Here is a 15,585-nt window from a genome sequence, read left to right as displayed (position 1 = left end):
GGTAACGAGTCTGTGTTTTACAGAAAGCAGTGCAGCGAGACCTAAGATTGCATCTAGTTTTATTAGTTAGGTATGTTGTGAAGTTGTTCCATTGAGATGCTCTTGATATATCCATATCTATGTTGTCCTTGGACTAGCCCACAAGATCATCGGCGTTCAAAATCAGACTCGCGAAAAACAGAGGCTCTCGTACAAATTCATCAGCCCGAATAAATTCATCAGTTGTATGCGCCCGGTTGAGGTTCTCTACAAGATTCACAGGCGTAAATCTATAGATGTTCTTTGTCAAAGCCCAAAAGAACTTGGTATCGGTGTTAGCTGGCATCAGATATGGGGTGACAATAAGACTGTCCCCGTCAGCCAGTGGCTTGAGAACATTTCTGATGGTACCAGACAGGACGCGGTAGGGCTCAGCTTCCACAGGAGAGACAGGAGCAGGCTCTAAGGCGTCGACTCCAAACATGCAGATCTTCCGTTTTCCTGTGAGGGTACAGGGCGAATCAAAACCCCCGAATGCCATTCCGTGCTTTTCGGCAATTGGACTAACAAGAGACTCGTAGTGCACCATAACCTGAGCAATGGAGGTTTCGACGGCTAGACGCAGGTTGATCATTGTGGATGCTGTTTCAGGAATGGCGTTGATCTTGACTCCTCCATTGATTTTTCCGACAGATTGGGTTGTTTGGAAGAAATGTCTCGTATCATCCAGTGTTTGGGCCAATCTTTCCTGGCTAGAGCTGTCATTCTGGGCAGCCGGTCCCAGCAGGCGCCGAACTGCCATGGGGAAGCTAGCCGGGGGAGCATGGACAGCGCCACACTCCAGGAAACGAAACATTGGATTCTTCGGAGTGACTATCCCAGGGAATGGGTTACTTTCAATTGCGACCACAATTTCTGATAGGATACCAATGACATTGTGATCCGGCGGGTTACTGGCATGCCCGCCTGTCGAGGAGACACTGATCCCAACGTCCAAGTAACCTTTTTCCGCGACGCTGACCACAGCAAAAGACTGATCAAATTCTCTCTGGATACCCGTGGAACCTTCATCCATGATCAGGTAAATCCCGTCGTCGCCATATTTCTCATGTAAGAAATCCGAGATGGGCTTTCCGCAATTCAAGCCACTGATCTCTTCATCACAGCCAAAGGCCAGAATAACAGTTCGTTTCGGTGCAAATCCGCTCTTTATCAAAAGATCCAGACTTTCAATGATGGATATCAAATAGCCTTTGTCATCAGTGGCACCTCGGCCCCAGATAATCTCGCCATCGTAGTGACCATCATAGGGCGGATGCGTCCAATCCTTGATGTTCTCTGCAAGCACCGGTACGACGTCTTGATGCGCGAGCATGAGAATTGGCTTGGCCTCTGATGGTGGGGAGCTGCCTTCCCACGTCAGGATCAATCCGTGTGTGTTGGCGTGATCCAGCTTCACATTTTGAAACACTGTGGGATAGTGGACTTTGATATAGCCCTCCATTTCGAAAAATATATTCCACCTGTCGTCTTTGCCAATGGAGCCCATGTCATCGTAGCTCTCTGATGGTATGCGAATGATCCCAGAGAGCTTGTTGATGATTTCCCGTTGGTATTCCTCGGAGTCGACATTCTCACGAATGTACTGTTCGACTTGCTTGTTCCTTGGAGATAACTCTGGCACTTGTTGGCATATTTCAGAACCTGCTCCTGGGATGTACTTGTCCAGCCCCGGGGAGCTGAGCGATTGGAACGGATTGATGAAGACTGCGATAAACGAAAGGAGGCCAATCACGAATGTTCCGTGCATAAACCAAGAGCTGATTCCAGAACCTTTGTCTTGCCGCGGAATGATGGGATTTGCCATTTTCAAGGAGCTCTGATGAGTTCAAAGTACACGATTGGCCAGTTGACTGTGTTAAGAAGTGTTATTCGCTCGCCGGTGAGAGCTTGATTTTGTCCACGAGTTGAGGCGCTCCTCTGTTGAACTATTAATGGGTCAATATCCTGTCCGCTACATGTTCCCTATCCCGTATCTACGTTGCCTTTCGCTGATTACAGGCCCGTAGGACAAAATCGCCCCAAACTACCTGTAAGGATGCAACCTCCACAGTCTCCACACAGAGCGTACACAGAGTGGGTCGTAGTGGGTCCACACGAGAAATAGAGTTGAGTGGGAAGCTTCATTACTATTCGGGTATCTTACAGCGCAAAATCATCTTCCAGGTCGGGTACCTTAGTCCGCCTGTCAAAGCCCGTAGCGCCAAACTACCCAATTCGGCAATATCTTTCCCCTCATTACCCCTCATAGATAAGGCTTAGATAAGGGTATCAAGGATGGTGGACTCCGCACGGGAAGCCTATCTGGCTTTCCGTGGTAGGTAGTAAATGTCCTCTGAGTGGGCATTTTCTCATGTGTTGGCCTTTTTACAGCCTATTGTGTTCTCCTGATAATGAGACGCGGAACCGGGCTCGAAGCATCTGTCAGTAATTCTCACGCCCGCTAGAGATCACCCGATCGCCTTGAACAACTCTTCCAAAATCAAACGCAGCAGCGCATACTGACCTGATTACGGGAGTATACTGCTCTCAACTGTCACGATGTTGAACAAGCCATTATCATCGCCAGCCGCAAATGAATTCCGCAGTGACACCTTCACCACACCGACCCCGTCCATGTTGGCCGCCATGACCAATGCATCATTCGGCGACGACGTGTATCAAGAAGACCCCACCACAATCGAATTCCAGAACGAAATCGCACGATTGACTGGAATGGAAGATGCCCTCTTTATGCTCTCTGGAACAATGGGAAACCAAATCGCAATCCGTGTCCTCCTCAGCCAACCTCCACACTCTGTGCTGTGCGACTACCGCGCTCACGTCTATGCCGAAGAAGGGTCTGGATTGGCGGTGCTTGCCCAAGCCATGGTAACCCCCGTTCATCCGGCGAACGGTACGTACTTGACTTTAGACGATGTCAAGAAATGGACCGTTCTGGGAGACGATATCCATACAGCACCGACGAAAGTCATCAGCCTCGAGGTGACCATAGGTGGAGTTGTGACTCCCATGGAAGAGATCAAAGCGATATCGGAGTTTGCGCGTGCCCATGATATCAAGGTTCATTGCGACGGTGCTCGCTTGTGGAATGCCTCTGCAGCGACTGGTTATTCTTTGGACGAGTACTGCCAGTACTTTGATACCGTGTCGATGTGTGTCTCAAAAGGGCTGGGGGCACCAGTTGGTGGAGTCCTTGCCAGTACCAGTTACAACATAAAGCGTGCTAGATGGTTGAGGAAGCAGCAGGGGGGCGGCATTCGGCAAGCTGGTGTTCTTACGGCTCCTGCACTGGTGGCTCTAGAGGAGGTCTGGCCAACCATGAAAGAGACGCACGAGAAGACCAAGAAACTGGAGAGAGACTTGGCGGCGATTGGTGTTGTTCCTCAGATTCCGGTTCATACCAATTTCTTTTTCATCGACGCCAAGAAGTCGAACGTCGATATGGAGATTCTGTTGGAGCAATGTGTCAGCTATAATGTGAAGCTCATGGATGAGCGGATTGCTCTGCACCATCAAATCAGCGATGAGGCAATTGAAGACCTTAAGGCTGCCATTGCTGAAACAGTGAGATTGACCAAGAACTTGCCACGAGGTCATGCCACCAAGGTCCCGGCGGGTGGGTATGGGAGTACCTCGAAGATGAATGAGTACAGCTAGTTGGTGGTTTCGTGCGGACTTTTTGCTCAAATTGATGTTTTTCTGTGATATAGTTGATGCTTTGTTGGCGTGGCGGGAGTTGTGTCAACTGGCGAGTACCGAATTGTATGCCCACCAACGCGCGGGCCCCACAGTTGCGGCAGGCAAACATGTGTGCCGGATAAGGGGCTCGTCAGGTTGTCAGGTTGTCAGGTTTACGCGGATTACTAGTCGCGACTAGTCAAAAATTTACCAGTCATTAATAGCTATAACCATGCGGTATTAGTATTTTATTCCTGTTGCCAGTCGCGCCTAGCGAGACTTACGTAATTTCAAAAATACCGGCCGCTTTGTCAGGTCGCATTTGCTACGCGCGATGAGTCGCGCGTAGCCATTACTAGTAAATACGACCAGGTTTTTTCTGTCGTAATCTATTGCGAACCTGACAACCGATTACTCACCGGTATGGCAGAATAAATTTTTGCTACCAGCCTATGGCAGTTACTAGTAAATTTGGTATCTCCGATTGGTAATTTATGTACTGGTTATCACTAGCAGTGGCTATACATCAGACTACTAGTAATCACTAGCGGGTAGTGCTCCTAGTCATCTATATGAATTACTAGTAAAATGGTATCATGCAGTTGTATCGCATGTGTATGACCCGTTGTACTTTATAGAACAGTAACCACCAGTTCGCGATTACTACTTTAGTAGTCACCATTTGTGAGATGACTAGTTAGTAGCAGCTAGTATAATAGCTAATAGCTTAGGAAGAGTAGTTAGAAAAAAGGACATTTCGAAGACTGACATCCCTTCTGCTACTCTTTTTACAAACTATTGATTAGTGGTTACTACTAACTAGTAATAGCTACCCATAACTAGCTCAGCTTACTAGTGCTTAGTAGCCTTGGTTCAAGTTCAAAGAATCATTGTCTTCCAAGGCTGTATGTAGGTAGTATGCCTCAATGAACTCATGAGTCATAGATCGATTCCGAGGCCGAACTAGTCCTAGTAATTTGAATGACTAGTGACTGCCATAGTTACCTACCTAGTTTTGTCTAAAAGATGTGACGATCCAGTGTGTAACGATCAGGCAGCTTTAGAGTAGGTCGAGAGCAGGTATGGACTCGTCATGTGGTTTGAAAACCTGTTGATGCCTGGTAATCGTTGTCTTGAGTCCTGTGACAGAAGTGGGATAAAGAGCTTCTTGGACGATTCCCTTCTTGTTCTCTCTTCTTCCTTCATAGTTGTTGTTCTAGTTCAATGCACTCTGTTCACGAAAGACCTGGACGGTGGCAGGGTTAACTAGACATGCTCAGTAACCACTAGTGGCTACTAGTTATAAATGGACGGCCATAAGTGACTGTTCCCTTGCTTTCAGGTGTATCTCTTCCATTATCTATATAGGAGGTGGTTATAACTGGCTACTACTAGTAGCAACGAGAGAGGAGTACCTATTCCTAGGTGATTACTACCTGCCTAGGTATGTTGAAGATATATATAACCTTATCCCACACCTTACTACCTCATGGGACGATACATATTTCTCCAGACTTCTTTTCGGAAAATTGGCACGTAGCCCTAGGTAGTAGCCCAGCCATTAACTACTATCTTCGTAGCCCTAAGTAGTAACCAGTGCTAGGAAGAGTAGAAGAAAGGACACTTCGAAGAATGGCATTCCTTCTTCTACTCTTCCTAAACTATCAGCTATTACTAGCTGTCACTAGGTAGTCATCTCACCAATGGTGACTCACTGACTACTTAACGCAGTGCCTATTCGATAAATTACAACGGGTCATACACAGGCAAGACGTACGCCCTTTACTAGTCGCGACGAGCGATGACTATCGTCACGTTTACTAGTAATATCTAACTAGTCGCGACCAGTAAACGGGTCTCTAGTCACCCTTAGCTACTACTAGTAAGCCAAGCTATAGCTACTACTAGTCGTGAGTAGTACCAAAAGGCAGTGAGTGATTGTTAAATTACCACTAGTATTACGATTACATACAATAATACCCCGTTATTTACAAGTAATTTGCGTCTTTACCTAGTAGAATTTATTCTGCCATACCGGTGAGTAATCGGTTGTCAGGTTTGCAATAGATTACGACCGAAAAAACCTGGTCGTATTTACTAGTAATGGCTACGCGCGATGAGTCGCGCGTAGCAAATGCGACCTGACAAAGCGGCCGGTATTTTTGAAATACGTAATCCTCGCTAGGCGCGACTGGTAACAGGAGTAAAATACTAATACCGCATGGTTATAGCTATTAATGACTGGTAAATTTTTGACTAGTCGCGACTAGTAATCCGCGTAAACCTGACAACCTGACAACCTGACGAGCCGTGTGCCTATGTGTGCCATGTTTGTCACAAGTATCAAGGACAGAATCCAAGTAGATAAGTCATATCGTCTCTGTCTCTCTCTCACACTCTCTCTCACACACTCTCTCTCTCTCTCCGTCCTTATTTCATCATTATGAATAGCATACATTGTTCCTCCGTCCTGGTCTACACTGTATTGATCTTCTATGAGGTTATCAGCCCAGCGATGGCGATAGTATAGGACCTATACCGGTAAAACCAGCACCTGGTCCTAAGGGCCTGACTGATGACGAATTGACGATGATGTCGACTGAGATAGAGATTAATCTGACTCCAGCAGAGACATCGTCGTCGTCAGTCAGGTTCCAAGGATCAGATGCTGATTGAGCAGGCATAATTTCCACGTTACATATTACATTGGACAGTGTGCTACGTCGACTAAATTGTGAAGACGATGCTATCGTGCGGCCAAACGACGTGATGGGAATTTACGAACCTACAGCGTGTGAAACTCACATAGGAACAAGAAATTATCAGAAAGCAAAATGATAGCAAGGATAGAACGGAATAACGACAACTATCTAACACGGTGAATGGGAAAGTGAAGGGCACAATTTGTTGACACTGCTGGGAAAGGACCGATGGAAGAAGGGTGCCTCAGACAACGCCCATAGTTAAGCACTCTGCGTCGGGTCGCCCAGCTCAGCTGCCGGCTTGTACTCGCTGAAATCGTATTCAACATCATAATCCTCCTCGTCGACGTCACCATCGCTAAGATCAACATCCTGGAGATTCTCCCCGTCATCAATCTCATCAGCAGTGAACCCATAATCCTCTTTCCGAACTTTCTTCCACGCCGCGATGGTTTGTCTTCGGGTAAGACAGAAAGGCAGCTTGGAAAGCGCAACACATCCGTCCTCCGTCACCTCTACGGTCTGACCGACAGAGCTGGCAGTATCGGTGGCCTTGTCCATGAGGATGATGTGGATAAAGAACACCATCCCCGGCTTTGCCACCACGTTCTGACCACGCACGAACATGGGGAAATCCATCCATGTAGGCGAGAATGTTGCACCCAAGCTATAGCCGCAACTGTTGAAACGTTGGTCTCGGAAGCCGTTTTCGTCCGCGACACGGGCATAAGCCTCGAACACATCTCCGATTTCTCGGCCTGGCTTGAGCGCGTCCATGGCTGCCTCCATCTGGAGAATGTTGACACGGTGCATCTCTCGCGCCAGCTTGGTAATTCCGCCAATGGGAATCGTGCGCATAAGACAAGCATGATAGTGCTTGTAGGCTGCGGCATGCTCGAGCGTGAGCTGTCGATCGATCTTATCCTTGCCAGTGGAATAACGAGTGAGAACGGCTTTGTTACCGGATACGAGAATATTCTCATTGGCAGGATCATCACCGCCGCCCTCGTAGACCGTGCCGACAATCTCCCTCCACAGGTCACCTTCATATGCACCGGGCTTGGCTAGCTTGAGGGTGCGTACGAGGGCGAAGTCGGCGAGATAAGCTGCCTTTCGAACTTTCCGCATCTCGGCTTCCGACTTGATTATGCGAAGCTCCCGGGTGAACAAATCGCTGTGGTCCACAAGCGTGCAGAGACCATCCACGGCTTCCTCCAGTGCCTTTCCTAGTCGGTGTGTCAAGGAACAGGAGTCCGGTTCATAGCCAATTCGTTTTGATGTCGAGTTGATTCCAAAGTCCTTCAGGACCTTCGGAACCAGAGACACGGGGTTGCTTCCAACATCGTCGGATCGGATGAGGATATCTTTCTGCTCCAGAATCGAAGTGTATAGCGCCTGGCGGAGATCCGGGATTCGAGTTATCAATTGCATCGAGCCATCTTTGTGGAAATACATGGCCTGAAAGAAAACATAACCGAAGGTATCGAAGCCGGTCAAATAGTAGAGAGACTCTTGCTTTGTCATGAGGAAGCCATCGAGGTTCTCTCGCTTCATGAGGTCCAGAGCTCGCTGTTGACGCTCTTTGAGCTCAGCTTCTGAGAAATGTAGGGTCTTTTGAAAGGGTTGGGCTTTCTTGATTGGCGCCATGGTGGTGGTGGGTAGTGTGAGAAGGATTGAGCTGTGTGGTTGTCCCAGAGGATAGAAGCAGTACGCTCTTATAATCTTATAGCCGCCAAGGTCTTCTATACTTGTCCGGCTGCCCATCATGTTGACTGCTGTCCCAGACCCCAGTACGGGAAGATATTGCGCTCGTCTGTATTAGGGAACTTGTGCCGCACCTCCCATGATAAGCGTACATAACAGCAGCCCTGGTGTTTCAGAGATTCCTACAATGCCCCGCAGCGGGGTGAAAGTTTAAACAAAACGGCTTTCACGACTGATTGAGACATAGCTTTCTTCGAGGCTAACTAAGACATGTTATGTTTCTGAATGCAGAAAGTTAGTCCACGTCGGTAAATCGCCAAGGATCTTGGCACGGCTATCGAAATGGATGGACCCACATCTAACGGATGTCTGCACTCTGCAACCTTGATAAGCCAGGGCCAGGCCTGGCTAAGGGAATTACGTTTTGAGGACACTGATAATTAACATACAGTAGAAATTCTAAGGCGTTTTGTAAATTGTATCTTTTTCAATCTAGATATTCATTTGAGCATCATTTTGATCAAGCTCCCACCAAGTTTCGATGATTTTTCTATTAAGCAACGCATCGTCGACATCTGTCGTGCCGAAAAGAGCCCCAATTCGATAACCAGGCGGTACATCCGGCGGATAGTGCGTCAGGAGCTCGCGGCCGCGAGATCCTGTTCAGTGCCAAACCTAGTCATGGAAGATATCCGGTCGTATGGTGGCCATGGTGGAGAACGTGAGAGTGGAGAATGCAGATCAAATCCTTGGCGAATGCTTCTAATGAAGTTATTGAAGTGATTAGATAGAAATCCGTGGATAGTTACAGCAAGATTTTACCTCAGTATCCTCAAGGCTCAGACTATGTATCACATGATCCAACAGTTCTGCCGGATTTTTGGCGCGCTAAACCTAATCGGTAGCCTCTTCGCATATAGTTCTTCTCGGCACTCTTCGCGATAACCCAATTTCCTTCTCACCTCATCCATACGTTCAAAAGAATACCAAACTTCCCAAGATTCTCATTTCAGGTTTATTGATTTTCGGTGATTGAATGATGGCACCCCCACTACAGGAGCTGATCTCACCGCCGCAGGAAAAGGTACCACCACTACAGGAAGTAATATCAACACCGCAGAAAATGACATCACCGCCCCAGGAAGAGACCTCCCCGTCGCAGGACGAGACATCGCAAGTGCCACGGGAAGAGATATCATTACCGCCGCGGGAGACATTACTACCGCAGGACGAGATATCACTACCTATCCGGGAAGAAACATCACTAAGCAAAAAAGAAACATCGCCACCAGAGAAAAAGAGATTGTCGAGAGACAGCCACCTTGGGGCGCCCATTTTAGGCGTAGCTGCGAAAGGTCTGGCAGAGAAGAATATCCCCATCGTGGAGTATGGGGAGCAGATACAGTGGCGCTACGGAGACCCTGTGGTCCTTCTGGTAAGCATCAAAAAGTCTTTGTGGCATTCACTAGTCGACTCGTTGGTCATTTCTAACGTCTTGAATTCAAGCGTGTGGAGTGGGCAGTCCCCGATGAACTGCTCTCGCTTGCGTCAGAAATTTTGTCAGACCTGGGTTTCCCTCGTGTGCCGCCCCTGTCCACAGGACACGAAGCTGCTTACTACGGAGAATGGGAACGAGCTGGCATTATCCACAGGTTGGGTGGGAGGTCGGCATATCTCTACCCGCTGTCATTTATCGGCCTTGACCTTCAGGACACCCACGAAGTCACATCCACCTTTGACGGCACGCTCAAGATCTTGACGCCCAAACCCAGCAGATATATGGTGTCGTTGCTTCGTCATCTCCTCAGCCACCCGTCCGACGATAGTTTCAGACGTCGCGTAAAAGTTGATCTACTGTCTTTTATATCCTTCTACATTTTGTGTGAAGAGCCGCTGAATACGAAGGATGCCGATGGGGATTGGGTCGACGAGGAGAGCGAAGAGGATTACCAAAACAGAGTCGGAGAAGCACTGAAGGAAATGGAGACTTGGGATTGGGGCGCTGGCGGAGAGGACTATCTGAGAATTTCTGAATCTGTGCTCCGAAACTGCCGGGTCATTGATCAGTTAACTTGCTGATGTGAAAAGACCATGCCCGCATTTCTCCGAGACTGTCGTTCTATTGACCGGCTGTGAGGAACCAGGTACGCGCTTAAAGAATATTAATAAACGTAATATGTTAATGGGACATTGGTTTTTATTTGACCAGGTCAATTTCTTCTGGCTAGAGCTAAATCAAAGGGAGACCCCCCTCGGTTCCCTGAAGCATAGGAGGATGCAGAAATGAGAAGAACTGGATGAACGCGAATGCCTGATGCTCAAGGTATCAAGGAAACCAGGCGATACCAGTGACTCGTCACACCAGCTTTCTAATTGCTGATGAGCGCCAAATCCTCCGCGCTCAAGGTGGCCGCAAGCAAAGGGCGAATTGTTGTATGCATATGATACAACTTGCGAACCAAGGGGAGCATCTCGGGCTTGGGCTTCTCCGCATATCCTTCAAAATCGATAAGACTGCCATGGTTACTCAGCCAGATCAGAATTACTTCAATATCCTCAATGTCCCGATTTGCCTTTCTGATACTTGCGGGACGGGTGGAGTCGGCGAAGAATGTCCATCTCTTGAGTTTGGCGAGCGCATCCAGGGTTCCGAGACTGACTGGCTCTTGCTGTTGGGGATGAAGCTCATCTTAGAACCAACCGTAACACTGCCGATAGCTCTGTATCTGCTAAATTTGATATGTTTTGGTCTTCAAATTGGTCCAGGGCATCAAGAATCCATTGCCAAGTCACCCCTGAATTACCAGAGTTGGTGGCGTTCTTTGTAGCGGAGAGACTTACTGACAAGGCATCACATGCAATATCTAACTTCTCGCTTGTCTATACACGTGTAGTGGAACCTTGTCCTGAAAGCGAACTCAGGGCGGCCCCACTCTATAGATCCTGGAACAGATCTAGATCTACTACCCGTGGACCTTACCAGAAAATGATCTATTGTCAACCCAGCACAGATAGAGGGTCGACGGTGGAGGTCTCTCGTAAGGACAGAGCAGCCTTTAGTGGTACTTTCGTAGACGGTCGTTCTCTCTGGCGCAGAGGACGCTACAATCGTGCAACGGCCACATTAATTGTAAAGTCTGCGTGAGTCGGGAGAGGCTGTTGGTCTGATATACTACATATGTTTGCACTATTTATACTCTTCACTTTTTGTCTTTTAACATCCTCCCGCTCCTCATAATCTCCCATAGTTTACTTCCTAAGAAGGGACGTACAAGATTCACTTCCAAGATACCTAGCCAAAAAGCTATCAACTTCGTCGGATCAACCATCCACTTCGATTTGCTAATTATGTCTTCATCTTCCATTACGGACTTTATAAACTTCATCAACGAGTACGAGATCCCAACTCACGCAGTCGTTGCCCTCATCATATACAATAATACTGACTTCGTCATATCTAGGATGGAGGAAGCCTACGGGGTGCACCGCACCCGTCGCCAGCAGACCAATGCCGAGAACGACGTCGCATCGCAGCTGAAGGCCGAGATTGATGAGCAGCGTCGGCGTGTGGAAGCAGCTAGTGTTCACCTAAACTCTGCTGCATCCGCCTACGACGAGCAGATGAGGGCTCTAATCAATAAGGTGGAGAGACTGGACGAGTTGGATCCGGCTTTCGCCTTGAACGTGGACTCAGTCAATGAAACCATTGTTAGAGACCGGAACACCATGAAGGACATGTTCTGGAAGCTGGCCGGCTTTGCTGGCCTGAAGAGAATCAATCGAAGGTCCCACGGGAAGGATAATGGGGAGGGCGAGGGATTCGTTATGATACCCAACAACATCCCTAAGTGATAATGCTATGTCTATGAGGCTGGCAGCGGGGGACTGGATAATCTTTATGGTGTCACTGGGGTTTTTGGGTGTCCTATCTATTTCAAATGTCTATCATCTGGGTTGCGATGCTTTGGCAAACTTGGAGTTTGTGGATCTTCCTTTCTCCGGCATGGTGAGCTGGGTGTACTTGATTTGAGCTCAATGAGGCGTTTTTGTATTTGAAATATGAAGTATACATTTGATCTCTCATTTACTCGATGTGGTTGTCTTTTACTTACCCAATCGCAGTCTTAGAGTACACCTCTTGATAATCTCAGAAGAACCGTCTTTCCTCTTCCTCTCTTCATCATCCCCCATAGTCTTCTCATTAAGACAACGTCCAACCTTTATTTGGCAATCATTCAGTCTTAGTACCATTTTCTTATCATCATCATAATCCTCTTTCTTCAACTATTCTATCCACTTCCATCATCAGAACCAACTCTGTCAGGTACGAGGTGTCCATTCACTGATCTACACCCACGTCGTCGTCGCCCTCATGGATACAAGAATACTGACTTCATATCTAGAATGAAAGAGTCTAATGGAGAGCGCCGTATTGTTCCTCTCCAAACTGAGGCCGAGAGGTACAACGCCTCGAGATTGAAATCCGAGATCAATGTACAGCGTTGCCACCTTGAAGCCGTGCATGATCGTCTCGATACTGCCGCCTCCAATTACGCCGAAGAAATCGACATTCTCATTCGCAAGTTGAAGAAGGTGGATGAGGGGGATTCTACGTTGGAGTTGCACGTTGACGCCATCAATGACACCCTTGAAAAGAACAGAAACTCCATGAGAGCGCTGATCGCAAATCTTGCCAGCCTCGCTGGCCTAACAAAGGCCAACAGAAAGCGTGATATTGAGGAAGATGGGTTTCTTTTTGTCGACCGTGAGTCTAACTAGATGGCTATATGTCGACGAGATTCTGTCCATCTATTTTGGACTCGGTCTTACACGGTTGCTACGGATGTTATCAAGGCTTTGTCCTTTCATTCTTTCGTTCTATTCTCGACTCGACCTTTGTGCTTAGTTTCTATTCAAGCGCCGGTTTAACAAGGTCCTTGGATCTTTAATTATCAAGTCTTTGTTCTTCCATCTTACATGTGGTGCGTTGAGTCTGAAAGGACACAATAGCTCGATAATCGCAAAGACAAAGCATTGAAACCAGGAGAAACGGAGATACAATAACGACAATGCATGGAAGAGATCCTAGAGGTTTCCGAGTATTTAAGTCTCCCAAAGTCCATCTCAGTCCTCTCATACCATCCAACATTCACACTACTCAACAACACAGACTCCGCACATCATTCAACTTACACAGACCAATTCGCCACACAGACATCGCATATCACTTGATTTACAACGAAATCCGTTAACACATATCCCAACATGGACTTCTTCAGAATTAAGGCGTTCAGCACAAATTTGACGCGAACCCCTAGGAGTATGGACCGTATCTGGGCTCCGCTTGGTCTTCCCGCTGGATCTTTCCCAGAACCACAACTCTCCCAGTACCGCCAGGAGGTTATTCAAGTCCTCCGCCATGTCTGGGATCCTGAGTACAATAACTGGCTACCGCGCCCATGGCAGAAATTCTTTGTGCCAAGGGGTACCATTCAACGCTTCGAATGGGAAATCATGCGATTCCAAAATTTCCTACCAGCACCAGTCCTAGCAATGCAAGGTAGAGTAGATCTTGGCCAAAGGCTCGTTGACCTTCTTAGATACGAAATCCGACTTAACCCAGACTTCAGGACTCTTGGTACTGCTGTCCCGGTCATGCCGTGGGTGCTTCCTGCTGCCTGGGCCGGCAATGCTCCCGACGTTTACCCGCCGCCTGCCGCGCTCCGAGGGGGCGCTCCACCAAATATCATGCCACCAGAGGTTCAAACCTCCCCTGGTCCTTTAAGTTCCTTTAACCCTGTGGTCGCTCCTTTGCAGGTCGTACCCAATCTCCCGGACATGATTGAAACTGCCCGGGCCACAGTGCCCGGTGTCTGGCTTGGTCCTCCCCGACGTCGCCGGTCTACTGCACCCACCCCGCCTACTGCATTTCCCGCGTCTACTGCAAATCTCCTGTCTACTGTCGATGGTGCTGCTGATAGTGCCGGAGATGGTGCCGAAGAGGGTGCCGAAGAGGGCGTCGAAGATGATGCCGAAAATGATGCCGAAAATGATGCCGAAAATGATGCCGATGATGAGTTACAAGATGAATCCGAAGACGAGTCCGAAGATGATTCCGACGATGATAATACAGATCCCCCGCCCCGTGGACAAAAGCGTGATCGAGATGAAGACGACGACGAGGATGAAGCTGAGCACCCAGCTACTAAGCGAATCACTTCACGAACAGCTTCACTTTTGGTTGGTTTTTAGATCGTTCATTTTTGTTAACACCGTACAGTTCTATAGATAATAAAATTTGACTTTTCTTGTATTTACAATTGTCCTCTTGTGGGAGGCAAGTTTGATACAGATCTAAACCTCATGTGAATAGAGGATAGAGAACATAGAAGGATGTAAGGGTCGGAGTGAAAAACTGTATTGAATGAATCAATCTTGATCTAACGTTAGTCAATTTAGTATAGACAGACTGTTCACAAGTCCTACCTCGTATCATTCCGCATATTGCAACTTGTGGGTAAACATCCCGGCTGAAGCGTTGGTTAGGTAAATGAGCCCTCTGGCGTACGTTATAGCCGCTTGCTTCTTCCAGTTGGTGGATGTCCTTGTCATACAAGCTGGCCGAATATTTTCCAAACTGACCAGTTGGTGTGGTTTGTTCCGCTGTACTAGTCGTCCCAGAACGTCCCGGATTGAAATGGGGTTTAGGTAGTAGTTGTAAGCTGTATTGCGTATCGTCTTCGCTGCCTGTTTCCCTGCCAAAGTCGCTGTCTCTGGTGGTTGCTTCATAGTATTCTCGTAGTACAGATCTGCACAGAAGGACCTGAGTCACCTGACCTAGATGAATGCCCAATGGTGAGAACCTTAAAAAGCGGGCCGATATTCATCTGGGGAGCACTAGTCCTAATCGGGACTCTATAGATTGCCCACTCATATTTTAGTTTTAGATTTTAGAAGAAGAGCAACCCTAAGACAAAAGTCTCACCCAGTAGCATAGTGTTCAGTCAATGAATGAAGAGAGTCTGCTCTCTTGGAAGGAGAGATTGGAGGAGTTGGCTGCGACTATGGAGAACTTGCTGCTTTCGTGACAGAACTGGCTGCTCTCAACTAGTCTTGTTAATTCACAGATGGCGCATCTTGAATGTATCTATAGTGTATTTTGTTTTTGCTTTTCCATTCACCAGATATAAAGTACGGTTAGAAGTGACAAGAAGTCCCTTAGGAACTCTCCAGGACTCAGTATCGAAGTTAATCATGCGATGATGCGATACAACCAATACACGTGATGCATATTTAAGCCCTAACCTTTGCCATGATACCGCCTTCACACAGCCGCTCTTGGAATGATCTGAAGCAATACGAAACACGTGCAGTGATGCTGTGAGTGTTGGGTAGGTATTCCGACCAATTTGATAGGGGCAAGTGTTGAGGGTTCGCCGAAGAGATCTTCAACCATCCT

The 15,585-nt window shown here is 47.7% G+C and overlaps 7 protein-coding genes across 7 annotated transcripts; 5 read left to right on the top strand and 2 right to left on the bottom strand.

Annotated features, from left to right (window-relative positions):
• Positions 1 to 133: 133 nt before the first annotated feature.
• On the bottom strand, positions 134 to 1,846 carry N7515_001927 (M20 family metallopeptidase; the record flags this gene model as incomplete). Its single annotated transcript, XM_056662671.1, has 1 exon — positions 134 to 1,846. One exon carries the CDS (start codon positions 1,844 to 1,846, stop codon positions 134 to 136), a length of 1,713 nt encoding a protein of 570 aa, XP_056524784.1.
• A 734-nt stretch (positions 1,847 to 2,580) lies between these two features.
• N7515_001926 (threonine aldolase family protein) lies at positions 2,581 to 3,699 on the top strand (the record flags this gene model as incomplete). The annotated part of the gene is made up of 1 exon (XM_056662670.1): positions 2,581 to 3,699. One exon carries the CDS (start codon positions 2,581 to 2,583, stop codon positions 3,697 to 3,699), a length of 1,119 nt encoding a protein of 372 aa, XP_056524783.1.
• Positions 3,700 to 6,683: 2,984 nt separating this feature from the next.
• Positions 6,684 to 8,069, bottom strand: N7515_001925 (M24 family metallopeptidase; the record flags this gene model as incomplete). The annotated part of the gene is made up of 1 exon (XM_056662669.1): positions 6,684 to 8,069. The coding sequence occupies one exon, from the start codon at positions 8,067 to 8,069 to the stop codon at positions 6,684 to 6,686; it is 1,386 nt and encodes a 461-aa protein (XP_056524782.1).
• A 1,180-nt stretch (positions 8,070 to 9,249) lies between these two features.
• On the top strand, positions 9,250 to 10,205 carry N7515_001924 (uncharacterized protein; the record flags this gene model as incomplete). Its single annotated transcript, XM_056662668.1, has 2 exons — positions 9,250 to 9,561; positions 9,633 to 10,205. The coding sequence occupies 2 exons, from the start codon at positions 9,250 to 9,252 to the stop codon at positions 10,203 to 10,205; spliced, it is 885 nt and encodes a 294-aa protein (XP_056524781.1).
• Positions 10,206 to 11,474: 1,269 nt separating this feature from the next.
• On the top strand, positions 11,475 to 11,978 carry N7515_001923 (uncharacterized protein; the record flags this gene model as incomplete). The annotated part of the gene is made up of 1 exon (XM_056662667.1): positions 11,475 to 11,978. The coding sequence occupies one exon, from the start codon at positions 11,475 to 11,477 to the stop codon at positions 11,976 to 11,978; it is 504 nt and encodes a 167-aa protein (XP_056524780.1).
• A 552-nt stretch (positions 11,979 to 12,530) lies between these two features.
• Positions 12,531 to 12,905, top strand: N7515_001922 (uncharacterized protein; the record flags this gene model as incomplete). The annotated part of the gene is made up of 1 exon (XM_056662666.1): positions 12,531 to 12,905. One exon carries the CDS (start codon positions 12,531 to 12,533, stop codon positions 12,903 to 12,905), a length of 375 nt encoding a protein of 124 aa, XP_056524779.1.
• Positions 12,906 to 13,391: 486 nt separating this feature from the next.
• Positions 13,392 to 14,378, top strand: N7515_001921 (uncharacterized protein; the record flags this gene model as incomplete). Its single annotated transcript, XM_056662665.1, has 1 exon — positions 13,392 to 14,378. One exon carries the CDS (start codon positions 13,392 to 13,394, stop codon positions 14,376 to 14,378), a length of 987 nt encoding a protein of 328 aa, XP_056524778.1.
• Between the last annotated feature and the right edge of the window lie 1,207 nt (positions 14,379 to 15,585).

Source organism: Penicillium bovifimosum, assembly GCF_028826915.1.
Source record: "Penicillium bovifimosum strain IBT 22155 chromosome Unknown utg000002l_segment0_segment0, whole genome shotgun sequence".
Classification (NCBI taxonomy): Eukaryota; Fungi; Ascomycota; class Eurotiomycetes; order Eurotiales; family Aspergillaceae; genus Penicillium; species Penicillium bovifimosum.
The sequence above is the reverse complement of the archived record's forward strand: the minus strand, read 5'-3'. Positions and strand labels throughout refer to the sequence as shown.